The sequence below is a fragment of the Nuphar pumila genome, chromosome 9 (genome assembly GCF_984573655.1).
Source record: "Nuphar pumila chromosome 9, dmNupPumi1.hap1.1, whole genome shotgun sequence".
Lineage (NCBI taxonomy): Eukaryota > Viridiplantae > Streptophyta > Magnoliopsida > Nymphaeales > Nymphaeaceae > Nuphar > Nuphar pumila.
Genome location: NC_143257.1, coordinates 6,783,296 through 6,811,085, shown reverse-complemented (window position 1 = coordinate 6,811,085; position 27,790 = coordinate 6,783,296). Strand labels below are relative to the sequence as shown.

The window sequence follows — 27,790 nt, the reverse complement described above, 5'->3', positions numbered from 1 at the left end:
ATCTCAACATAGAACCAAGGCGGACTTCATTACAAATAACGTAATTGGACTCATCAATGATTATGTATATCGACATAACCAAATGACATGGATCAAGTATGGATGTGAAGCATGGAAATTACATGCAATATGATTAAACATGCCTATTTTCAACTGGTCCTTCCTGAAAACTTTAGTAAGATTACAACATAATGAGTACAGAATGAAATTGAAACTTTAACTTTATACCAAAGTGGTAAAAGAAACTTTATTATATCATAGAACGTTCAAATACGAACTCCCACTAAACTAGCATATCATAAAATGATAAAACACCCATGCGAGCAGTATGCTCGTAAAAGACCTTGGGTGGCAAACCTTTAGTAAGCAGATCCGCAATCATGGAGTTTGTACCAATATGTTCTATCGATATCTAATCATTCTGTACTTTTTCTTTAACAACAAGAAACTTAATGTCAATATGCTTTGACTTCGATGAACTCCTGTTGTTATTGGAATATAGCACTGTTGAATTATTGTCACAAAATAACTTTAGCGGTCTTTCAATATTATCCAAAATTTGCAGTTCTGTGACAAAATTACGTAGCCATATCTCATGGTTGGATACCTCATAACAAGCTACAAATTTTGTTGTCATGGTGGAAGAAACAATTAGTGTCTGCTTGGCACTTTTTTAGGAAATAGTTCTTCTAACCAATAGAAAAACATAGCCTGACGTGGATCTGTGACTGTCTTGGCATCCTGCAAAGTCAGAATCAGAATACACAATGATCTCTAACTAATCTGACTTCCTGTATGTGAGCATGTAACCTTTTGTTCTCTACAAATATTGCATAACCCGTTTGGTTGCTTTACAATGATCTATACCTGAGTTACTAAGATATCTGCCTAGCATCCCAATAATGTACGCTAAATTCGGATATGTGTATACCTAAGCATACATAAGACTCCCCAGAGCAGATGCATAGGAAATATGTTTCGTAGCCTTAATTTTAGACTGGTCTTTGGGGTACTAAGCAATAGGAGTATCCTCTGGTTTGCAATCCTTCATGTCATATCTTTCCAGAATCCTTTCATTATAGCTCTTTTGTGATAATCCAAGAATACTCTGAGAACGATCTCGAAGTAGTTGGATCCCTAATATAAAAGTGGCACCCCCAAGATCTTTCATTTCAAAGTTTTTTGTCAAAAATCTCTTGGTTTCGTGTAGTATGCCTATATCATTACTAGCAAGCAATATATCATCCACATACAAAATCAGGAAAATAAATTAACTCACATTGAACTTATGGTATATGTATTCATCAACCGCATTCATCAACCACATTCATCTCAAAACCAAATGAGAGGACAACTTGATGAAATTTGTGATACCACTGACGGGATGCTTGCTTAAATCCATAGATGGATTTCTTTAGTTTGCAAATCATCTTCTTGGCATCGCCTGAGATAAAATATTTTGGTTAGACCATGTATATTGTCTCAGTGATGTCCCCAATAAGGAATGCAATCTTAATATCCATTTGATGCAGCCCTAAGACATAATGAGCTACAAGTGTCATCATAATCCTGAAGGAGTCTTTCGTAGAAATGGAAGATAAAGTCTCTCTATAGTCAATGCCTTCCCTTTGAGTAAACCCTTTTGCAACAAGACGGGTTTTATATCTTTACACATTACCCTTTGAATCCCTTTTGATTTTAAATATCCATTTACAACCAATGGGTTTTACTCTTTCAGGTAATGGGACAAGATCTCACATGTCATTGTCACTCATGGATTTAATCTCCTCATGCATTACTTCAATCCACTTTTGAGAGTTTGAACTTTGTGTGGATTGGTGGAAGTTAATTGGATCATCTTCTATTAGGTCAGTATCACCCTCATGTTCTTGTAAAAAGACAATATAATCATCTAAAATTGTCCTTCTTCTCTCTCTAGTAGATTTCCTTAATGGCATTGGTTCTTGAGGTTATTGAGTTTGAACTCTAGGAGTAAAAGTTTGATTTTGGATAAAGAGATCTAAAGCATTACCTTGAACCGAAATTGTGGAAGCAATATCAGGAATAAAAAACTGATCACTGTGATTCACAACTGTAGGAAGAGAAAAAGACTTTTTTTTAAAAGCAATGTCTTTTACTTTATCACTCCCCTCAAACTCAGCACCCTCAAAGAAACAAGTGTTTCCCTTTTTGAAAATGATTGATTTATTCGCAGGGTCATAAAACTTATAGCCCATGGACCTTTTAAAATACCCAACGAAATATCTGGTAACCATTCTGGAATCCAGTTTCTTTTCATATGGTCTATAGGGTCTGACCTCAACTGTACATCCCCAAATATGAAAATGTTTCAAACTAGGCTTTCGGTCTGTCCACAATTCACATGGGGTCTTGGTTACTACTTTAGAGGGTACCATGTTCAAAACATAAGTCGCAATCTTTAATGCTTATCTCTAGAAAGACTCTGATAAGGTAGAATGAGAAATCATACTCTTTACCACATTTTTAAGAGTCTTGTTTTGTCTTTCAGCAACATTATTCATGTTAGGGGTGTCTGACATGGTATACTGAGGGACGATCCCACATTTCTTTGGAAATTTAGCAAACGGCACTATATGTTGTTCACCTGATTCATCATATATGTCATAGCACTCACCACCACGCTCAGATCTGACTGCCTTAATTCTTTTGCCAAGTTAGTTTTCAACTTCGGCCTTAAATGATTTGAACACATCCAAGAACTGAGACTTTTCATGAATTAAATATAGGTACCCATAATGAAAATAGTCATCTATGAACGTAATAAAATATGGTTGACCATTCCAAAAATTCATAGAGAATGATCCACAAATATCTGTATGGATCAGTTCTAAGACGTATGCTCTCCTTTCAGCACCTAATTTTCTTATGTTTGTCTGTTTGCCTTTTATACACTCAACACAAACCTGAAAGTTAGTGAAATCAAGGGAATCAAGAATCTCATTTGACACAATCCTTTCAATTCTTTGTTTAGAAATATGACCTAAGCGCTTATGTTGAAATGAAGCAGAATTCTCATTTGTCAATTTTTGTTTTGTACCACGAGAACTTAATTGCAATGTTTCATTAAATGAGGCAATAGTATCAACCAAATAAAGGTTATCAACTATAGATAAAGAACTGGTTCCAATAAGATTTGTATCAAGAAATAATTTAAATTCATTATTTTCAAATAAACAAGAATAACCGTATTTGTCCAAAATGAAAATAGAAACTAAATTCCACCAAAAAGATGACACAATAAATGTTTCTTTCAAATGTAAATAATTTTCAGTCTTTAATAATAACCTAAATGTCCATGTTGCCTCGACTTCAACTATTTTGCCATCGCCCACATAAATGAATCTTTTAGCATCAATTAGTGGTCGGCAATTTAGGCAACCCTGCATTGACACACTTATGTGAGTGATAGCACCAGAATTCATCCACCAAGTGTATTTGGACACAGAAGTTAAATTAACATCAGAACAAATCAAAGTAAGGAGTGTATCTTTCTTCTCACACCAGGCATGATACTTTGTACATTCCTTCTTCACGTGACCCTCTCCTTTGCAAAAGAAACAACTAGACTTTGGGTCATAATGTCTTTTCTATTTTTTCAGCGATTTAGGCTCAACTGCAACTTTCTTAATCTTTTTCTTTTTCTTAAATTTGTCCTTAGAGGTTACTGCTAAATGAGCACTCTCAGTATTCTCTTGTTTCATCCTATCATCTTCTTGCACAAAGTCTGAAATGAGTTCATTAAGAGTTCATTTTTTCCTTCTGGCAGTTACAACTGACCTTAAACTGGTTGTACTGTGCAGGAAGAGATATCAAAACTAGGTGCACGAGTAAGTCCTCAAACAACTCTAACCTTAGTACCTTGAGTTTTGACGCAAGATGAGACATCTCCATGATATACTCCTGAATGTTTCTTTTGCCTTTATACCTCATTGAGACAAGACTCGAAAGAAGAGTACTTGTCTCAACCTTTTCATTTTTTGTAAAAATATTTTTTAATTTCTTTATAAAAATGTTTGGCATTTGCTTATTCGGACATGATGCCTCTTAAGGATTTAGGAATTTCACGTTTCATGATCATGAGACTCATGCAATTAGATCAATCCTACCACTCAAAGTTCTTTTTATCCTCAGTAGAACTCCTATCCATAAGAGTAAGTGGTTGATCTTCTCATAGTAGAAGATTCAGATTCATACATCCAAGAACAATAATAACATTTTCTTTCTAGTTCTTGAAATTAGAACCGCTCAAAACAGGGATGGAAATAATGTTTGCAGATATCATAGAAGCAGAGGTAATAACTGAATAAAGAATAAACAAGCTCACGATTAACATATATTTTCTCATGCAATAACATAAAATAACATATTTAAACAATGGTGAACCCCAATATAAGATACCCAACACAACATTAACACTTAGTTTTTTGACAGAAGAGTCAACTTGTAAGTAATACTCTCAATACAGTAATCAAAATATGGATAATCAGTCTTGTCAAACAATGAGTCTTTCTTTGAACCGACTCGTTATTTACATGAAAAAACGAATAATTGACTCATATTTATTACTGAAAGTATACATTTGGGTTTGGTCAAATAGTAATCTTCCTTTGGGTTGATCATTATTCGCATGAACCGCAAACATATGAACATCAGAATATTTTAAAATGAACTAACCTACACAACAGAGGTTACTTTGGCAACATATTGATTCAATTAATTCAGTTTAAAATATTAGACCAAGAATTAGAAATAATACCAATATTCAAATATGTCAATACATGCACATGAACACTAAGGCAATCACAATAACATACATGAGTCAAACAGTAACCGAATATTGACCCACCAAAATGACCCATAATGCACCCCAAACATCCCTATAAAATCTTTAATTAATTTTGTTTTTAATGGCTAGTGCATGAGTCTGGCCAATCGGACCTGGCCGGACCCACCTGCGGGTCCAAGGTATGTCTGATCCGGTTCAGGTCAGACCTGACGCACTGCAACTAGGTGCAGATCTATAACTGAGTTGACCCAGATCAGGTCAGACCTAGCAATCTACAACCGGATGCAACACTGCGCAATGGATCGGGTCTTGAGCAGGCCTGATCTACACAAACTGCAATTAACTTGGTTCAACCCCTCAACCGAATGGGGTTGAACCGAGTCATAAGACCTTCCACCCCTTAAAACAACTTCAAACGGTTCAACTGGCTGAATGTCGAACCGTCCCCAGTCTGATCGGCTGAAAGTTGAACTGGCTGGAGCGTTGTTGAAGTCTGAGCCCAGTTGAACACAAGACCAAACTGATCCTATGCACGAAGGTTGTAACAGTCTAGACCAACTGGCTGAACTGGCCTAAACCTAATGCCCAACCCTGTCCGAGACTGACATTTGAACTACCCTGTACAGGTGACCGAACCGGCTTGACTAAGTCTGACTCGGCCCTCAACCAAATGGTTGAGTTAGTCTTGGCATAAGGTCGAACTGTCCTGGTTCAGTGCACAGCAGAGGCCCAAATAGTCCTGGATTGGTAGAAGCCTGAACCAGCCCCCGACTGTTACAGGTTGAGCCTAAACAGGGTGTTGTCTTTGAGCAACTGCGAGACCTCCGGCCATGGTCGAGCCTGGTCTGAGCACCATCGATCCTTGAGGCATCCAACAACAGCCGAATCTAGGCAGAGTGCCATAGACTCCAACGAGTTCAACGATGGCTGAATCCGGCCTAGGTGTCATCAAAGACACTTTATCTGGCGAACAATCACGACATGAATAGCAACTTGACTGTCACCGGTCCTGGAGCATCTGGTGACGGTCGATGTGTGCTTTGAGTGCCATTGACATGAAAAAGAAGATGCCAGCTATCGCCGGTCTGGAAGCATCTGGCGATGGTGTCGGACAAGCCTGCTCAAAAAATCATTGACTCGATCAAAACATGAAAGCTAAAAGCAATGTTGAACCCCTCTTGGCCGACAATCAATATAAATCCATATGTCTGGCGGGCGGACAAATGATCTAGACCAATAAGGAACATCGCCCGAGAGGCTCACCGATGCAAGCCAAGAAAACTGTGTTGAACCTGATCGTCTGATCTTCAAAGTCATCCAGTGATCAAAGCAGTCATACGCTTGTCCGACGATCGAACTTGGCGTCCGCCTATTTGGTGGTCTGAATAGGGGCAAGCCCTACACCACCCGGTGGCAGACCGGCAATTAAGAAAAAATAGGGAAGGGTCAGGCGGCCCTTCCGTCCGATCGACAGGGAAAGGACGAGCCCAATGGCCCTCCTATCTGACAAACTGAATAGGTAAAAAAACTTTGTCGCACGGCGGCAATCCGACGTTCCAAAGAGGGAGGGTCGACCAGCCTTCCCTGCATCCAGAAAAAACCAAATGACGCAAAGAGGGTCGGTCGGCCCTCCTCTGCTTACGCTTTGATGCCCATCATAATGGATCATCGCGGCAAATAGAAAAACATATATAATAAAATCGTATTTTCAACTATTCAACGAGAACAGAAGCTCTGATACCAATTGTTGGATTTAGAAATCTATCGAAACAAAAGCAGGATCGAATACATGTTCTCGCTAAACCGTTGAAATCAAAACAGAAACTAAAACTTAATGTAGAAGCTTACCTGAATCCATTGGCGCTTCGGTAGATCGTTGATGATATGATCTTCCAGAATTTCTATATCTGAACATTTTTTTTTCTCTAGACCTAATGAGAGAGGGACCGAATACTCTTTCTGACTTATAGAGAATCTGAAGAGAGGGTCATTATATAAGGTTTACTGACCATAACCTAATGTGTTTAGGAGTCTGTATTCAATTCAACTCATTATAGAATTGTAGACAGGGCAGGTCTCTCCACATAATGTACCATACCATATGAGATACCACAGGGCCCATCCGGATTAGATCACATGAACCGAGCTCGAACTAAGGACAGTTTTAAAATGTGTGGTTCAACGTATGTAGGCCCACACAATTTTATAACACTCGGCGGGAGGCAAAAAGGAAGGGCAATGGCGGTGAGGCAATAGGGATGTCGGCCTCTCATCCAATAGAAAAACAGGAGGGGGAGAAGAGGTGTTCGGTGGTGGCGTTCGGCCAGCCTCCAAACAGAGAGAGCAGGGAGATGTCGGTGGTGGTGGTCTCACTCCTATAAGATGATGGTAGTGAGTCCAAACCTGAGTCTAATCAAACCCACCATAAGATAAATCATACTTGAATCTTATAAGAATTACATGAACCTGACCTGGGTCATACTTGATAAAATAATTTTTTTATCATTTTTTATATTGAAAATTTATGGATCTTAATTGGAACTCAAGTCACGGCCAAGTCTGGTATGAAATTTTACAAACTATACCCTGCTTCATATATTAATTGGACTCTTCAAGTCTGACCTGAATTCTAATTGAGCCTTCTTATTTATCATCAAACCCTCACCCAATTTATTGTGGGTCGGGTTTGGATCAAACCTGACCTATTGACACCCTTACCTATTATCCTCCTCGCTCCCCTAATACCATACCAAGAGAGAAAAGAGGGCAGTGATGAGTCCCAAAGACATCACCACCTCCTCATCCTTCTCTTTAAAGAGCCAATCCTTCAACACCGCCAATACCAGTGGTGGATTTAAGATTTTGCTTAAAAAGGGCAAAAATAGATTGGAATAAAATAATATAGTTCAAAATGAGGTTATTTATGAGCCACATCGCAGAAAACAGATCATGATGATTAAAAAAAAAAGCTGACCATATTAATAAAATACTAAAAAAATAGGTGAATTTCAAAAACTCAAATTTCAAATAAGCAAGTATTTTGTTTGCTAACCTGATTTTTACTATTGTCCTAAGGAGAAAGATAGATGCGCACAAAGAGAGACTAAGACAATCAACGATTCAAGAGAAACCCAAGAAAATAGGTCAGCTTGCTGAGGATTGAAGAGTGAGAAATAGAAAGAGAGAGGGATGGAGACTAAGAGAACCCAAAAAATAGGAGCAAAAACTATCCTTCGTTCTTCACGTAAAAAATAGCTTTTGCTTTTACTATTTTACCTTTTTCATGTTAGGTTTTTGTCTCATTTACGTATCACTCTCAAAGAAAGTTTCAGAATTAATTATTCCAATCCGTAGTCTAACAAAAAAAATCAAAAAAAAAAAGCTCCACTCAAATATCCTTCTTCCATGTTGATACATGTTAAAAAGCTTATGCAAATAGTTGTATGGTCCTTATAGTACACATCGGAATTGTTGGATCAGAATGCTGAAGGAGTTGGCACATCTGCAGAGAAAAAAGAAATAAACCAAATCCTGACTACCACATGCCTAATAGTTTTCAAAACTTTAGGAGAGGCTCGAGCCCTTCCTCGCCACCCCCTGCCCCCGGATCCGCCATTGACCACCACCTCCTCCTTGGACAGCCATGATGAGCCTCTTGGAGAAGCTCCAGCGCTACCCTTCCTACCTCAACACCAACTCCTTCCTCTTTCAACCTCTCGAGGACCTCTTCCTCTCCCCTCCCGGCCAAGACCAAGAGGACGGCGATGCTGAAGATGTTAATCATAAGGAGGAAGAGGAAGAGCACGCAGACTACCAGGCCAAACTGACCAGAGAGGATGCCAAACTCGAGCGGGAGCTCATCTGCATCATCCGCACCGGTAATGCCGACTCCCTAAAGACAAATTTCGGCCAAGCCGTGTGCATCAAGCACCAAACTTCCATGAGGAACCCCGCCCACGTCTGGGAGTGGCACGGCCACATCCTCCGCTATGACGATGAGAACGGGTACTCACCGGAGTATACCTATGGGAACTACTTCGAGAGGATGGTCCCTGCTGCCAAGTTTGATGCTTCTATGGATGATGCTTTTGGGGAGGATGGCCCGTTTAGGAGCTCGGGTCTTCGTGAATTGATCGAAAGTGGTGATTCTTTCAATGGTAGCATCATGAGAAGGAACATGAATGCCGGCGGCGGGTGGAGGTGAAGGGGTTTTGGGTATGTAGCTGGTTGGGTTGGGACCATGCATGCTGATTGAGTTGAATTTTGTGGTACCCATCTTCTGGGTTTGAGAGTTTTGGCTTGGGATGGGTGGTGTTGCAGATTCAAAAGAGTTGGGGAGTTTGGTTACTATTTTTTTTTTTAATATATGATTTTTCTATACTCTTATCGGGGTGTATTGTCGAATTTGGATGTGCCCCCATTGAAAATTTTGGAATTGAATAAACGTTATGGTTGTTTTAACTTTTAACCCAATTTATCTATGATGGATGTTGATGCATGATTGCAATTGAAATATAAACTGAGGGTTCTCTGCATCTTGCTTCTTCTGCATGTTTTGTCGTTTGCTTTTGTTTGTGGGTATTGAGGACTAAACATGGTTGCTGCTTTATTTTTCTTATGGTGTATCAAAGATTTAGTTTCTACTTTGGTTCTCTGCTTGCCATTGAAACCGTGTGATGGATATGTAAATGATTACACCTAAACAATGCAGTCCACAACACATTCAATGCAATTTCTGCATGTTTGTCATGATCAACCTTTATCCTAAAGCATGAGTCTACTTGAAATACTCTCAACTACGGAATTTTGTGTTTTTCTTGAGCACTTTGATTTCATAAAAAAACAAAAAGTTATAAAAAACAATATTTTAACAAAATATAAAGTTATGGCTCAAGTTGCAACTGCCATTATTTGGATACGATTGCAAGAGAGCTAAAGGTTTTAGCACGTAGAAAACCCTCTTTATACTATGACAACGAGTACCATCCATATTGCAAGAGATTCAGAATTTCCAAAATTCTTCATCCTTCAGATTTTAGATAGTTCCTTTACAAACTTAAGGTGATTTCTTTTGCATCACCTCAAGTTTGAAGAGAATTGAAGTGTAACAGTCATTTTAGTTGCATGAAAAGATAATCAAAGAAGCCAACGCTATGGACACATTCAGCACATGAGAGTTAGTCTTGATAGTTAGCTCTAGGTCTTCAAAAAAACTGTCGCGCTTTTACGAAATTTCCAAATGGTCTTATTGTATCATAATCAGATGAATTTTGAATTACTAGTTTATCAAGTGCACGAGGATAGCTAGAAAGGGTTTTTCATTGAGTATGAATTACAAAGAATGTTCTCTATGATTTTAAACTTGATTCTTATTATAGGTGGATTACTTTAATTCATTGATGTATATTTACAATTTTAGACATCTAATGAATGTTAAATAGGCGTATTAATCTTTCTATGAAACCTTTCAGTTGATAATTGATCTACATCAATGATCAGTCGCTAGTTGCATTAGACCTTACTATTACAATTTATTGTCCTTCAATACATCATTTCGAACAAATTGAACATCTAGCAACCGATCAAGCACCAAGCTTTCAAACCGTTGATTTGAACAAAAAATCATTCATGCCCCACTAAGATTGTCAAGAAAGGCAACAAAGCCAACGTGGACAAAAAGAGGAAACTGAAGCGAAACTACACAAACAGAGAGGATTTAGAAACAGAGTCACCAACCGAGATGCTCAATTCTAATTCAAGTGGGTTTCTACAAACAAGAAAATTAAAGCAACAAACATGCGCTGAAGGTCAGAGACACAGATCAGGCTTTCCTTGGGGATTTAGTTGCCTTGGGTGACTTGGGCTCCTTCGTTGCCTTCTCAGACTTCTTGGGCAGCAGCACAGGGTTGATGTTAGGGAGCACACCACCATGGGCAATGGTGACGCCTTGAAGAAGCTTCCCTAACTCTTCATCGTTCCTCACTGCCAGCAAGAGATGCCTTGGAATGATTCGGTTCTTCTTGTTGTCCCTTGCAGCATTTCCAGCAAGCTCCAACACCTGCAATAACACAAAATAAAACACCAACATCACCACCACATCCTAATACACAATAAGACCAACACGTAAGAAAACAAATTTTTCAAGCCTATTTCTTTCCTATAAAATGGGTCATTCATTATCATCCACAAGCACGTCATAAAAACCACACAAAAAAAATCCCACAAATGGAATGCGAAGACCAATGCATATTTCTTCATAAATATAGAACGGAACAAACAAACAAACAAACCACGAGTAGAAGATGAAAAAAAAATCCTAAACGCAACCAAAACACCAAATCAAATTAAGCTGAATCCAAACCCACACGAAGAAAAAAAAATCAAGAGCACCATCAAACCACCACCCACTTCCCACCAAACCTCACCGAAAATACAAAACAGTAAAAAGAATAAGAAGCAAAACCACCCATTCCAAAACGACCCTCCTTCAAAATATCAAAACATACACCAAAAATCACAACACCCAAATTCTCCAGGAACAACGACACACACACACACACACACACACACACACACACACACACACACACACACACACACACACACACACACACACACACACACAGAGAGAGAGATCCCCAGTTAAGCACAATGTCAGAAGACATAAATAGGAGAAAAACAAAAAGACCCAAAAATAAGAAACCATCCAGCAAAGAAGCGAAGCAGAACAATCCAAACAAAAAGAGAGACAAAGGGAGAAAAAACTTCAATAAGATCACCACTAACACACCTCAGCCGCAAGGTACTCGAGAACAGCGGCAAGGTAGACGGGCGCACCCGTGCCAACGCGCTGAGAATAGCGACCCTTCTTGAGGTACCTACCGATCCTCCCAACGGGGAACTGCAGCCCCGCCTTTACCGACCTCGTCACCGGCTTCTTCTTCGGCCCACCACCCTTCCTCCCTGCAGCACCCTTCTTCACCTTAGGGGTCCCTCCTACTCCCTCCATTACTCCCCTTTTCTCTTCTCTTCCTTCAACACTCACCTCTGAGAAACAGAACAGAACAGAACCACCACCCACACTAGGCTACAGAGAGAAGTAGACAAGAAGATAGTGAAAGAGAACAATGGCGAGGAGCTCAGGCACTCTTCCTTTATACTCAACCCCCGCCCGGTGCTTATCTGTGTGGCGGCCGTTGGATGGGACCTCCATCCAACGGTCATAACGATTGCCATCGTGGCGATCTCCGTGGTCTGGTCGCCGCCAATCACGTGGGAGATGATGATTTCTGGTTTCAAAGCGTTGTGTTTTTCTAAAAGTATTACGAAACTATTTGCGTGACGATAGGTGACAGTTTTTCAGAATTCTGCCTGCTCATGGAGTGCCACCTGTCTAATGTTTAAAAAAGGTTACCAAAAAGTTGGATTACTTTTATAAAATGCCATAAATGTCCATGATTTTGATAGAGTGGCGGAATCAGGCGATCACTTTGAGCTTTACGTGATTATCTGTTGTATTATCATATTACCAGTCATGAATTTTTGGGCGCGATATGTGGAAAGCGTGGTTTCGGATTGGAGGGAAAGTTTGGGTGAGGTGGGACCCACGTGGGCTGGTGAGCGGGGGAGAAATGGCGTGCGCGAACCATTTTCGGGAATTCGAATCCGGGCATAGTGACAAGACGTTTTTTTCTTACAAACATCGGCAAGACAAATTCTCGTGATAAATCGATTTTTTTTTTTTTTTGCATTTTTCGGCACGAAAGAAATGAAAAACTTAAAAAAATATTTTTTATTTATTTTGAAGAAGAAAAACTTTAAATTAAATTAAATTAAATTAAATAATAATAATTTAAAATTTAATTTCTGACATATTATAAAAAATATGAGCCAGCCATTTTTTTGTGTATTTTCAAAAGAAAAAAATACTCGGATATTTGTCACTTGATTTTGAGCCTTGGACCCTCAAGAATTGTCCTTTTTTTATGATAACAATTGTCAAGAGAATATATATATATAGTCACTTAGAATATGAGAACTAATGTGCTAACGGTAATTTTCATGGATTTGTGTTCTTTTCTCCTAAATCTAACCATACCGATGTGATCTACATGCTTCGTTTTAATCCAATTTTGATAAAATAAACAAGATATTTTAAGTCTTTAAAGTCAATGGTTCATAATCTCCTTAAATATTCAAGCATTCAAAAATCATATTTTTTCATCAAAATTACATGATTCAATAGTTGATTTTTAGCAAATTCACCATGCCAATCATATCCACATGGTTGGATTTGCAAAAAAAAAGTATTGAAAATGCTCAAATTTTTAGTTCTCATATTCCAGTGATTCTCTCTCTCTTTATATATATATAGAGAGAGAGAGAGTGAGAGAGAGAGAGAGAAATGAATATCTCCCCAGCTAAAATGCTTCCTAACCTACTCAATACAAAAAGATTTATTTATTTTTATTGATTTACTAGAAATCGACACTTGGATCATGAATTTTGGATAAAAAATGGTATTTGGAGGCTCAAAAATTTATAAAAATTGTACATCAATAGTTTTTTAAACTTAAAAAAACTTATCCATGCATCAGAATCAAATGCTCCAAGAATTGGTTCCTATAAAAACAAGCATATTATATATCACATATACACAAGTTTTGAAAAAAACATCAAAAATCTAATAAAATGTTGATTGGATAGGTTTGGAGGGTTTTCCATTGGGTAGGTTTTCATTTCTCATATATACTCAATTGTAGGTCAAGGCTGTGTAGGATTCTATAGGTGCAAGTTTTGTTAACTCAATCTAAACCCTATGATTTTTTTGGCGTTGTTGATCTACTAGTATTAATCATTTGATCATGTTTTTTTAATGAAAATATGTTTGAAAATAAAGAAAAAATAAAATAAAACACACACTTTGTACCGTTGTTATTTTTTCAATCACCAAAAAGACCTACTCATAGGTCAAAATCTTGCAATCCAAATGTCAGTCTCCATTAAAAATGGACCACCTTAGTCACATTTACAAGGTTAGATTTAGAAAACAATGAATAGCATAAATGGGAGAATGAATCTCATTTGCACAACTAACCAAACATTAAAAAATAAAAATGAGAAGCGGTGAATCTCTTGTGATAGATCTAAACAGTTAGATGCATTTAGCATGCTCAATTTAGTGGGAATTGAATCTTGGATCATGTTTTTTTGATGAAAAAACATGTTTTTATGAATAGAGAAAAATTGGTACCTTTATAGTCATTGATTTTGGATCACCCAAAAAACCTATGTACCTTTTTATGTTGGAGAGTTGCTTTTATTTAATTAACAGAATTGGTGAGGGAATAAATATAAATTATAGACTTTTTGATTTATGAGGTTTTGAAAGAGGTATTCGGGTTTAAAATATCTAATTATAAGATGATAGAGAGAATTGGTTTGGATCTTGGTAAGGATCTAGGGAAGAACAACCCATATTTTTTTTGGGGGGTTTGAATATCCAATCGGATCACTTTTGATCCATTGGATCTTGAACTATGGGGTTTGGATCTTAGCAACTATCGAATCAAATCCATTCACCTAGGTAAGATTTTTTGACTGAGTTCGAGCGGATCCATTTCATTTGGATTTTTGGGTTTGAACCCTAGTGTGTGGGTCAACCCTTGGAAAGAGTTGGGTCTGGACCCGCCCTCTCACAATCAAAATCCCATAACCCACCACCCATCACATCCAAGTAGTTAGGGTTGGAATCCATCAGGATCCAACCCACACTTCTCCATGACCTATATGATTTGGGGTTGGATCTGAAGTGATTCAACTCAAACTACTTACTTAATAGGTTGGGGTTGGATCCATGAGGATCTAACCTAGGACCCAACACTCCTATCCCTTACCATCACGCCACCACCCTACCGCTACACTATCTCCTATAGCCCCTCCCTACTCCCCTTACCCAGTCAATTGCTCCCTGTCACCTTCTATCTCTCGTTGCTACTTACCCTCCTCCCTACTCTTGTGTCTTCTCACTTCCTCATCTCTCCCTTACTCTCGCCCCTCTCTCTCTCTCTCTCAATTTTCTCTTTATGCGCATAACCCCCCCCCCCAACTGGTTGCCTCTCCCTCGTGTTTCACAGGAAGCCACCCAGGTGGCCAGAGGTCACCCCTTCCACCTCCCTTTTTTGGGCAGGCAACAGTCCAGTTGAAGCCACCTCAACTCCCACTCTCCCTATCTCCTCTATTCTTGTTTCGATGAACAGGAGGTGGGCCAGCAAGGCCGCCCCTCCCATTCTTTTGACCCTATATGTCACTTTATCCTCATCTTCCTTTCAATTTTTCGATCAGATGAGAGGCCATCTCCTGATCTCCTCCATTGTTGCCACTTCACGTTGACAAGTGTCTCCTCGTACCATCAGTGGTGCAGCCCATCGCAGTATGTTTCATGACCTCAACCAACAGACAAGTGTAATAGTGAAATACTGAATGTGCATGTGTTTCGTGCTAATGGCATGAATACCGAGGCACAAGCAAACTTTGTGGTACTTAACCATAGAAAAACATGATCCACGTCAAGCATTTTTGAAAGAAAATCCTTTTGGATATTTTTGGGATTTTCACGAACTTCAAGGTAGGGAGTTTTATGTCAATTATTGTTAATTATATAATATTAAATTATATATTTACGTAAAATGTATAAAAAATATGCATATATATGAGTATGTATATATATATATATATATATTCAATAATATTGCATAAATTGATTTATGTATGCATTGGATATTTTATTAATAAAAATGATATTTGTGTTTTCATGCATTAGATATTTTATAAATAAAATATAATATTTATGTTCACATGCATTAAATAATTTATGTTTGCATGCATTTAATATTTTATGAATAAAATGTGATATTTATGTTTGCATGCATTGGATATTTTACATACACATGAATTGGATGCATGCATGAAATTAGATAACTGTATGCGCGTTTTGAAGTTAATGCATTGGATAATTTACGTTTATATGCATTGGATATTTTATAACTAAAATATGATATTTACGTTTTCATGTTGATGTGAGTTTTATAAAAACGGTTTTAAAAATGATATTTTGCATAAAAATAATGTGAAAGCCAGACACCAAAAATATAAAAAATGGCTCACACGAGTGGTGGAATTTGGCTCAAACTCAGGGAATGGGAGATACTTGTATTCAAACACACAAGCTAAACTACTCTTTATTGCCTAAATAAAAAGAATTAATTAAATAATTAACTAACTAAGGGAGTGTTGCCCTACGCAGAGGGCTTAAAGAAAAGAATAATAAATGGTTTTATTACAGACCTAATTAATAAATAAGAGAAATAAAATCGTTTTGTTGTGGGGTTCTAAGACATAATTTTTGATATAAAATTCCTTCATTTTCTAAAAATTGTTTAAACTTATTTGACAAATATTTTCCTCCAGAGTCAGTTCTGAGAATTTTGATCTTACTTTTAAATTGATTTTTAATCATATTATGAAATGTTTTGAAGGTTGCAAATACATCTGATTTAAACTTAAGAAAGTAAATCCAGCAATATCTAGTGAAGTCATCGATAAACACAATGTAGTAGGATAATCCTCCTTTATAAGCAACACGAGCAGGACCCCACACATCTTAATGAACTAATTCAAAAGGCACTAAAGAGTAAAAAGTTATTTGACCATAAGGCAAGACTATCATTTTACCAAGTAAACATTCTTTACATTCAAAATTATTTTTACAAAGATTCTTGGTAACCGATATAAAATTTAATTTTCTTATATTTGGATGCCCAAGTCTATGATGCCAAGTTCGTATATCTTTTGTTTGGGAAGTGTTACAAAATGATTCCTTTAGAATACAAAGAAAATCCATATAATAGAGATCTCATTGCCTAGAACCTTCCCCAATCAATTTTCCGGACTGGCGATCCTGTACCCAACATTTACTTGATGAGAAAATGACATCATATCCATGATCCGAGATTTGAGAAACTGAAAGTAGGTTGAGATGAAGTTTTGGTATAAGTCTTATTTTTGGAATGTAAAATTTGTTATGTTTTGACAAATCATTTTTAAAAGTTCCAACACCCTCTATTTTCAAGGCAGTGTCATCGGCAGTGGAAACAAAAGATGCATTCGAATTTGGTTGACATTCGGATAATATAGACTTATGTGGGGTCATATGAAAATAAGCTCATGAATCAAGAAGCCAAGAGCACATACCAGGAGTAGAAGATGATGCAATGGCCGCTCCTGAAGTAGATCCTTTGAGTAATGGTTGTAATGCTTCTGTTAGTTGAGATAATGATTTGGTGAAGTCTTTGAGATTCAGAGTATCTTCATCTTGTTTTGATGGTGCAGCAACAACATGTTTTTCTTAAGGCCTATATTTATATCTAGGACATTGAAGCCTAATATGATGGCAAATGATTTTTTATTCTCCTCTATTCTTGCTAAAATGAGGAGGTTTATATGACTTGATATGATGTCCTGGTTTTGATGCGGCAAATGCGCAATCCTCTTCTTGGTCATTGCTAGAAGTAGCAAGCACACTAACATGTTTACTCATATTTAGTCTAGTTTCTTCTCCACTAAGTTTAGTGAGAAACTCATGAATACGAGGAGGAAACGAAGATAATAGCAAGGAGGCCCTTGTTTGTTCAAACTTGGGTCTCAAACCATAGAGAAAAATGAAGAGTCTATCTTCTTCAACTTGAACTCTTCGCATTTCTATACACTCCCCTTCCCATTTGGGTTCAAATTGGGCAAGTTGGGTTCATATGGAAGATAACTCTATAAAGTAATTTCTTACATTTTTATCTTCTTGTTTGATATTTCTAACTTTTTCTTGGAGATAATACTTGTGGGCCATATCTTTTTCGGTAAACATACCTCTAAGATATTTCCATGCTTCATTTGCCTTTTTGTAGCATAATAGGTTTGAGGCAATTTTTAACTTAACTCCACTTAGCATCCATGAAAGAATTTTTGCGTTTTTTATTTTTTATTCATCCAATTTCTTGTAATATTCTTCTATGGCTTTGTTTCTCTCATCAAAACTAGTCTTAATCTCATTTTCACCTAATGTAATTTTGGGAGTAGGTTCAAGAATAGTACCTTCTTACGAATCCCCACAAACCTTGACCCTTGATAAATGTTTCTAAGTGTCCTGCCCAAATGTTATAGTTGCTTCCTTCAAGTTTGAATGGCGAAATAAAGTTAGAGTTGCTTGTATTGTATGAGAAAAATTCACCCATAGTGAATTAGAAGAGAAAAACTAATCACCACCACAAAGGAGAATAAGTACGCTTTTCGAGACAACCCACTAATACACGATTGATCATACACCAAGCTTTGATACCATTTAAAAAGTCTTACACACAATAAGTTTCCAAATAACTTGATATTCAAAACATATGCCAGTACAAAATAGCATAAAAAAACTTCACACCACAAGAGAGAACAAGTGCTTCAAATGCACTATGTTTTTGATATGTGGCTCTAATTAGAGCTGTAAGGAATCAGCCCAACGGCTCTTATTTGATAGATTGTGTACACAGTCAGTGGTTGACTTTTGTACACTGTACACAGTCAACTACTGACTATGTAAAGAAAGGGGACAAAAAGTGAAAAAGAAAAAATAAATAAAAAGAGAAATTACAGAAAGAATAAAATAAAAAATACAAGAATATATGTATATACTTTAAATATGTATTTATATACATATACTTATACATATACATACTCTTGTATTACGAAGAGTATGTATATGTATGTATGTATATATATATATATTCAAGTATATACATATATGTATTATTTTCTAACAAACTCTTATGCCCTTGGTCAAATATAAAAATAAAGAAAACCCAAAAATGTCTAGACATGTCTATTTACATATGAGAAAATGACTAAATTGCCCCTAGTGGACATTATAAAAAATATACATAAATATATATATATATATATATATACACATATATATGAAATATATATATAGAGAGATATATATTATAAATACATAATATATATATATGATATTCATATATTTTAACAATGACTGTAGTTACAACCAGAGTTACCGGAAGCACCTAAGTAAAAGGGGAAGCGCGCTTCCGAAGCGTGCGGGGAAGCGCCACTTTTAAATGGGAAGTGTGTTTCCCATCACGCTTCCCCCGCGCTTCCCCATTTTTTTCAATTTTTTTGTATTTTTTATTTTTATTTTTTCTGCTTCCCCCTCGCTTCCTAGGTCATTTTCGAGATTTCTAAATCGCTCCTAAGTGGTCCCACGCTTTCCGCTTCCTAAAATTTTGAAAGTACTCGCTTCCCGCTCCCGCCTCCCGTATCGCTTCCCGCTTCCTCAACTGACAACCATGGTTACAACTAAAGTATCTTGGATCCATCACTTATTGATCAGCCTACAATACAGTGTAAACAAATTAATGTTTTACTGTGACAATAAAAGTGTTATATCTACGAATCTTGTTCATTATGGAAAAATGAAACATGTAGAGTTGGATCAACAGTTTGTGAGAGAAAAGGTCGAAGATAAGAAGATTCAGCCTATTTTTATTTGTGGAGAAGATCAAATTACAGATTTATTCACGAAGCCCCCAACCATCGGAAGACATTGGCTCTTAAAAACCAAATTGTTCACGGTTCTCCCCATACACAGTTTGAGGGGGTGTGTTAAGGAATAGAGTAAGTTGTATTGTGTATGTTCTTTGTATTTCTCTTGCTTGGTGAGGGTATAATAGTCATTCAAGTTATAACCCTTGTGTAATGGCATACCTATAATTTTACCCATGTATTTTATATAAAAGAGGGGATGCCAGCCCTAATCTCATTGCTGGATGTCTATTCAGTTCTCTCCTTTCTTCTCCTTTCATTAGTATATTCCAATTGCACGATTCCCAAGGCACAGCTTCACAAAGTGCATTTGGACTCCAAATTTTTTTAATTATATTGCTAACCATTTGATGAAAACAGAGTCATCAGTTCAGATAGAATCTGGAAAGATAAACCGCCAAACTGGTTCCTGCAGTTGTCTGATTTGTAATTACTTGTTTGTTTATTTAAATCCTTAGTTATTGTACTGGTAGGGTCTACATAACCACAGCTTGCCTATCTGTAAGAAAAAAAAAGCTCGAAAGCAAGTCAATCTCATCATCGAAGTTCCACATCGTCATATTTGGTTTGCCATTCTTTAGAAAAATTGTTTGCAAAACCTGGCTTGTACCTCTCCAACTAGTTCAGGAGCTCAAGGTTTGCTTGATCTTACACAACATTCACCAATACGCGCACACACACACCCCTCCCTCCCTCCAATTCAACTGTCTAAACTCTAAGAATAGTTTAACTTTGGTAAGCTGACAAACTAAAAAAAAATCCTCACAAGCATTTCAGCTTTCATCCTACTAGAAATAAGTAAGGTTGCAAATGGGTCGGATTCAGGAAGGGTTTTTTGCAAATTGTGGTTGTCTCTGATCCGAACCAATCTGACTCCCCCATTGTATTTTGGGATTCAAATTCTGAACCGTCTGCATCCCTAAAAATAAGAATTATAAACTATTCAAACAGAACAAACCGACCTAAGCATCACTAGGACTATTGTAGAAATGCTTGAAAGGATGAAACTCTCATTTTTTTTTAAAGGCAAGTTGGGGTTAGGCGGACCCCTACCAGAACAACAGCCGCCCCATGTGGCAAAGGGATTCGATCCTGGGCCTTCAGCTTGACACAGAACCCCACTTACTACATGGGATACCACATCGGTGGTGAAACCATGGTTGTCAGTCGAGGAAGCGGGAGCGAGAAGCGATACGGAAAGCAGAAGCGGGAAGCAAGGCACTTTCAAAATTTTAGGAGGCGGGAAGCGTGGGATGACTTAAAAGCGAATTAGGAATCATCTCGAAAGCGACCTAAGAAGCGAGGAGGAAGCGAGGAGAAAGTGAAAAAAGAGAAAAATAAAAATAAAAATAAGTAAATCAAGGGGAAAGCATGGGGAAAATGTAGGGGAAGAGTGAGGGAAATGAGGGGGAAGTGCGCTTCCCATAAATGGGAAGCGCATTTCCCATAAAAGGAAAATGTGCTTCCCAAAAAAAAATTGGCGCTTCTCAGCACGTTTCGGAAGTGCGACGTTTTGCGCTTCCAAAATGTGCTTCCCCACTAAGCTAGGCGCTTTCGATAACTCTGGGTGAAACATATTCGATATCTATGATATGGTGTAAATCAAGATAGAGGATTCTCAAAAATCAATTCTGATGTAAATCAAGAGGGCTCGATTTACTAAAAAATCTATGTTATGTTACTCCTATGCACAAAAATCGAGAAAAGCAAGAAAATCACAAAAAATAGACCAAAAAACAAGAAAATCACAAAAAAAAACAATTAAAACAAGAAAATACTAAATTCAATCTCAAATCAACTTTGAATTCTACGTAGGGCTATGATCTTTTTATAGATGTCTCACAAATATCAATCCAAATAAACTACCCAATTTGATAAACTCCTAAAAAGATAAAACTTATCTTAATTAAGATATGAATTAAGCATAAGGATCCAATATTCATTACAAAATTTGTAATGACCTAAATACGAAAAATGATTCAAATGATAAAAAATATTCAAAAACATCAAAATGGATCAAAACGGATTCTTATGGACCTGGGTCTTCTGCTCCGCTCTTACATCATTCTCCTTGGGTTGGAGAAGACTTGCCATCAAGTTTGGATTCTGTTTGCGCTTTTTTCAATCTTGTTCCATCTTGTGGGTTATGGGCCCACAATTCAGAACTAGATCCTTATACCGCACCACAAACTGAGTAGACCAAGCAAAATCAAATGTAATATGTATCTGAAAATCTGGAACATTCTTTCCAAACCAACCAAAGTCAAACAAGATGCCTTCAATGTAAAATGGGTCAAACGGATCTGGAGCAGATGCCTGAGATAAAATTTGGATCCACTCTGAGAGAACATCATTTATAGTTGCTTGTGGAAGTCCATACTGATTCGGTTGAGCAAGTCAAGGGTCGTAAATGGGTTTAGGTTGTAAAATATAGATTTAAGACAGCCTTGGATCTGGTGGTTAAAGTTTGGATATACTATATATTTGGGTATGGGTAGGGTTTCCGAAAGGTCGGTCTAGAGTCAGGTGGATCTATGGTTGGATCATTAAGACCTAAGGTGGATTCAAGCGGATTCACTAAAAGAGGTTTGGATCCATCATGGGGTCTTGGATCCAAATCATCTTTAATTGACTATGGGACTTCGGATAGGTCTTAAATGGATGAAGGCGCATTTGAGAAAGGGGTAGTGGGCCCACAAAACATATTTGCATCATATGCTTCAACTCAATCCGCGTAGGATCGTGGTCCTCTATTCTCATACAAGCAAGGTGCATATCTGTGAACCTTCTAGCCTCCTGATTAGAGTGTTTTTCAATACACCGACCGGTTCTCCTCGAAGATCTGCTCCATGGCTTCAATCCAATCAAAGAATGCTTTTGGGTCGCAGCAATCTGTGAACTCTAAAATACGAAACTCTTCCCCATATTCAGCACGGATCCAATGCTCTAGCCATTGTTGTCTGCATACACCATGATGTTCCTTGAGCAGAGTATCAAAATTCAATTTAACATGCTTAGATTTTTACACGAGTCCGTACAAAACATGGGACATATCACTAGTAACATACAGAAACAAAATAACAGCAGCCTCAAGTATTATAAATGGAACAGTGAAGGGAAAATCAACTCCTCAATCTAAAATGAAAAGTAAAACACAACCTTATCCAGCACATCTTTGATGATTTTCCATGCAAATTGAAAGCAAACCACCTAATCACTTCCTTGGCATAATCTGGCATTAAATGCTGCAGAATCCTGACATGGTAAAGCGACGATGCAGATAAAAGAGATCAGATGACACAGGAGGGTGATATACTGATATGGCTACACTAAGGTCTACCATCCCAGAGAAGATTTTGGTTGCTCAACCCTCAGCTACATGAATTTTAAGATGTCAAACCATCAAAGGTAAAAAGCAAGCTCATCGCTCATTTAAAAGAAACTGAAGTCTTTGAGCTTGTTGTCTGTTCTCACTCTTATCTTTGCTAGGTTGGAGACCTGCAATTGGTAAACCCACATCTAAATGGAATAAATGATCGAAATAGGTAACTATAGTTGGTGGTGACTGGTGGCAAATCTTCACACCATCAAAAAAAAATTCTAACTTGACTAAGAGTGTTCCCTTCTTCATAATGGATCAAACTGAACCAACTCAACAAATGAAGAAAAACTGTCAAAACATATTTACCAGTTCTATCCTTTTCCTACTTACGTGACCTGATGTGTATGCATAGGAAGCAGGAAAATCATGCACCTCTGTAGGAGAATCAATAACACTTCCCACAACGTTAAACTGCCAAGTTATGTCACATAGGTATGGGTGCACTTACGGTATGACATGACACAAATTTCTAAAAGTACGAGTATGGAAGTATGCCTATTGTCTATATATACACACACACACACAATACAAGAATGGGTGAAAACAGCCATAATGAATGGATGAAATGATTTTACATATTAGGTAATGGGGTAGGTCTGGATCTGATCAGATCCAAAGCAAGCCTAACCTGTACCTATGAAGTATCGGAACCATTACCAGTGTGCTCAACATGGGTACAGTACCCTTCTAGAAGTACCTATGTTACGTAGCTGACTACAACCACTAAACTAATAAAGTTGATAATTTCTGCACATCATAAAAGCTAACAAACTCTGCCAGACATCTGATTCTGAAATACAAGTAGTCTACACTTCCAACACGACAGAGGGACTAACTGACGAACTGAGTTTCATACCAAGTAATCAGTTGGATCACGACACATCTAAAATTTTCAGCAGTTAGTAAAGAAACCAGGAATTTGAAAACATAGGATTTCAGAAGGTTCTTAGGGCGTAAGATCTAAGAAGCATTTTGGAGATTGATCAAGACGCCTAAATATTAATCATCGCGTAGTAACTTAGTAACTTAAGCACCTAGGAATAAATGAAGGTTCTTATAAATTCACCAACCTGATCTACAAGAATCTCAAAGCACTTGACAAGCTGGCATACTCCAAGTCCAAGGGGTTACTTAAAAAGGCCATCACAAACTGACTACTTAAGGAAACCGTGATTCGATTTTATCATACCCAACTCCCATGAACATCCAATGATCATGGATTTTTAATCCATATTGGCCACAAAATAATGAAAGTTACTGTCATTGTTAACTACAATAGTATGTCAGGTTCTTGTATCTAAAAGTAAAAGCTACACAAAGAAGCCTTTTCCAACTAAGAAGAACAGAAGATATTGTTGAAGCTTTAGCACATTTACTATTTTACTTTAGAACATGGAAAATCACATCCATGAAGGCTTTTCCCTACTGAGACATCACAAGGCATCAAATATTCCTATGGAATGTTAGGTATTAAATTTCGAGTTTTATGATAGCTTAATAACTTAATAAACAGAAATTGTGACGTGCACAGAACAGCCCCATAAGGAAATATTATTTTTGGTAGACTTTGAACATGTTTGAGGAACTCAAGCCCTCAGAACAAGCAAATGTGCAAGATGTATCCATCTCAATACTTTGAGGTAGTTACCATGCTTATCAGAATAACTAGCAAAATAACTTAATTGTTATATAGAAAGATCAGATAATTTCTCAAATTTAAGCATACAAAAAAATTAGTCAATAATTACATGAAGAATTTTCTAACAAGACATCTAGAAACAATAATCAGGCAACAGTATCCTCACTACTGATCAAGCACTGGCAATAAAACAAGCTTAGAACAGCACACAGTACGTTTCCCACATTTCCAAATGCACCAATTCTGCCTCTTTATCATAGGCATATAACTTCCATAGGATACTTCCCAGAATGAAACTATAGTTGAAAAGGTAAAACATTAAAACCACAAAGATCAAGCGGATGGTTAACTGGCATAGAGTTGCCCAACAATGCCCTTGTTCTTTCTTTCTTTCTTTTTTGGATAGACAACCAGGTGATAAACCCCTGAAGAGGCTTGAAGCCAAGACAGATCCCATTTTAATAAACACAAAGACTAATAAAACTTGTATAGTGATGCAATCATAAGGATACTAATGTAACGTACAAAAAGGAGCATCACAAAGAAGATTACATGCAGGAGAGTTGTAATGCTTCTTGCCATGAAAAGTTGGTCTATGTAACAAACTCATACAGCAGAAGGAATGCATAACAGCTGCAACAAGGTAAGTGGCATGAGAAATCACAATTTCATGAAATGCAAAAGTTCAAAAGGTTGTGAAATGGCAGTACACGGGTTAGGACCCAAACAACATAACATATTATCGCGCAAGGAGATTTTGGATTCACCAACCTTTCCAGAAAGGTAGGAAAGTTTGGAGAATTGCATTATGGAGTACAATACAATTCCCCATCTTATCCCACTTTTTTGGGCAAGCTGTTGTAAACATCCCCTCAACGTCAAGCCAAAGGGAGAGGCTGGAGACCCAAAAACAACTCCAAGACAGAGTATCTATAGTTCTGTACAACCTTATAAATGGATTTCAGCGGGGTTGTCTCAGGAACTGGTTAAACTCCTGTCTTTCCAGCGAATTTCTTCATGAATTGATGCCCTCACCGAACCAGAAATCCACAGTAGAATCAGCCGATGGAATCCAAATAACCAAAAGAATAATTCACATGCAATATACAAACACACTACTCTTCAAACAGAATTCAAGCATCGAAATGACCAGAATTAAACCCACTTACGGAAAGAGCTTAGAGCTTCTGAACGAAATGCAAACCCTAAATAATATACAACCAATATAATGATTCACACGCCAGTAAATGCAACCAAAGAAAAAACAAAAAAAAAACACAAACAACCAAACAGTGAGAACAAATTAAACCATTCAAGAAATAGAACTCACAATTAACAAAGAGTTGGGTGCTGAAATCCCTCGAGCCAATGATCAACGCACTTGAGGGAATCAAGCGGCACTTGTCCCACACGGACCTCTTCACTGCGTGCATCATCACCCTTCTCAACGAACAAACTTTATCATTAAAAACAGAATAAACAATCTTCAGCACCCTCAGCAACAAGAAAATGAAACAAGAATCTCTCTCTCTCTCTCTCTCTCTCTCTCTCTCTCTCTCTCTCTCTCTCTCTCTCTCTCTCTCTCTCTCTGCAGGGTAAACGCCCTCAAATATTGCAAAAAAAATACTAAACTGCCAGCAAAGAAACAAATGAATGATTATTTAAATGCACACCAAGTCCGCACGAATAAAACCAATGAAATAGAAAAACATGCGGGTATTTGGCACATTTAGGCTACATGGTTGGATGATTTCTGATATGCAGGTATTGCGCTAAAGATCACTTCTTAAGAACGCTTTCGGTACACGGGTTGAGTTTAAGCACCTTTTTCTATTTCATTGGTTTTAATCGAGGACTTGATGTGCACCTAAATAATCATTCATTTGATGGCAGTTTTGTATTTTGTTCTCGAGGGCTTTTTACCATGGGTCATAGTCTTTGGTTTCCCTGTTGAAGAGAGAGAGAGATTTGTTTCTTGTTTCATTTTCTTGTTGCTGAGGGTGCTGAAGATTCTGTGTATTCTTTTTAATGAAGAAGCATAAAAATTCTAGTATGTTCCAATCCGAAAAATAAGAACAAAAGGAAAAAAGAAAAAAGATTGCATCCCTCAATCAGAAAGAAAGCAATTTTCAAATACCAAAACTACCTGAACGGCAAGCAGAAAAAATAATCTTCGGAGCAACCATCCATCAACTAAAAAGAAGAAAAGGAAAATGAGATTTTTCATTGAACCAAATTAATTGGTGTCCAGATTTACATAAAACAATCCCCTTCCCACACCTCGAACCAACCATAACCCCCTCCAAACATGGAGAGAAAAACCCGAAAGTCCACCTACGCCTAAACCTGAAACCATGAAAAGATACATTTTTTATCCGAGATCAACTTGCCCCATTCAAGAGCTTGTGAATTTGGTGACAGCCTTGGTGCCTTCAGATACAGCGTGCTTGGCAAGCTCCCCAGGAAGGACGAGCCGGACAGAGGTCTGGATCTCCCGGGAGGTGATGGTGGGCTTCTTGTTGTAACGGGCGAGACGAGAGGCCTCCTGCGCGAGCTTCTCGAATATGTCATTGATGAAGGAGTTCATGATACCCATGGCCTTGCTCGAGATTCCGATGTCGGGGTGAACCTGCTTCAGCACCTTGAATATGTAGATCTTGTACGTCTCGGTGCTCTTCTTCTTCATCTTCTTCTTCTTCTTGTCACCGACCCCAGCACCACCCTCTTTCGGCAGACGCTTCTCCGCCTTCGGCTTCTTCTCCGCGGGAGCCTTCTCCGCCTTCTTCTCCTCCGCCGGCTTGTCCGACGCCGGCTTCTTCTCCGCTGGCTTCTTCTCGGCCTTCGGTGCCATCGCTACGATCCAATTACAGAAAAGGAGCAAAGAAAGGGGGGAAACCGAAACCCTAGATCGGTAAGGAAGGGCACAAAAGAGAAAGAGAAAGAAGACGAGTCACCGTTTGGATGACAAAGGAGGTGGGATGAAAATAGTTTATATAGGCGACGGAGGAGAGATCTCATTGGACAAGAGGTCACAACGCGGATCCTTGACGTGGCCGCGTGGTAGACGTCGATCGGATAGATCATCGAAGGAACGGAGCTTTAAGACGTCACAGAATGAGAATGGACGCGATAGAGCGTGAAATTACCGGTGTGCCACTTCCGTACCTCCGAATATCAGCGTTATCAACAGTTGCGGGCTTGGATCCGAAATACAACTTGATCTGATATAGCAGTATTGATTCAGGATACAATTTTGATATGGTCATGCTGGATTCACTCAGAA

At 37.9% G+C, this 27,790-nt stretch overlaps 3 protein-coding genes across 3 annotated transcripts; 1 reads left to right on the top strand and 2 right to left on the bottom strand.

Moving 5' to 3' along the window:
• The first annotated feature begins 8,471 nt into the window (after positions 1 to 8,471).
• LOC149828334 (uncharacterized) lies at positions 8,472 to 9,032 on the top strand. The gene has a single exon (XM_090018156.1). It carries the CDS (start codon positions 8,472 to 8,474, stop codon positions 9,030 to 9,032), a length of 561 nt encoding a protein of 186 aa, XP_089874282.1.
• Positions 9,033 to 10,543: 1,511 nt separating this feature from the next.
• LOC149828333 (putative histone H2A.3) lies at positions 10,544 to 11,957 on the bottom strand. The gene is made up of 2 exons (XM_090017523.1): positions 11,619 to 11,957; positions 10,544 to 10,886 (listed from the first exon to the last, which is right to left on the bottom strand). The coding sequence occupies exons 1-2, from the start codon at positions 11,835 to 11,837 to the stop codon at positions 10,650 to 10,652; spliced, it is 456 nt and encodes a 151-aa protein (XP_089873649.1). The 5' UTR covers positions 11,838 to 11,957; the 3' UTR covers positions 10,544 to 10,649.
• Positions 11,958 to 26,711: 14,754 nt separating this feature from the next.
• LOC149828332 (histone H2B-like) lies at positions 26,712 to 27,468 on the bottom strand. The gene has a single exon (XM_090017522.1). The coding sequence runs from the start codon at positions 27,356 to 27,358 to the stop codon at positions 26,903 to 26,905; it is 456 nt and encodes a 151-aa protein (XP_089873648.1). The 5' UTR covers positions 27,359 to 27,468; the 3' UTR covers positions 26,712 to 26,902.
• Between the last annotated feature and the right edge of the window lie 322 nt (positions 27,469 to 27,790).

Excerpts from the sequence above, each read along its gene's own strand:
- LOC149828334 (XM_090018156.1), top strand. The coding sequence starts at position 8,472 with ATGATGAGCCTCTTGGAGAAGCTCCAGCGCTACCCTTCCTACCTCAAC.
- LOC149828333 (XM_090017523.1), bottom strand. The coding sequence starts at position 11,837 with ATGGAGGGAGTAGGAGGGACCCCTAAGGTGAAGAAGGGTGCTGCAGGG. Across the intron at positions 10,887-11,618 it reads TCGAGTACCTTGCGGCTGAG|GTGTTGGAGCTTGCTGGAAA; the intron begins GTGTGTTAGTGG and ends GTGTTATTGCAG.
- LOC149828332 (XM_090017522.1), bottom strand. The coding sequence starts at position 27,358 with ATGGCACCGAAGGCCGAGAAGAAGCCAGCGGAGAAGAAGCCGGCGTCG.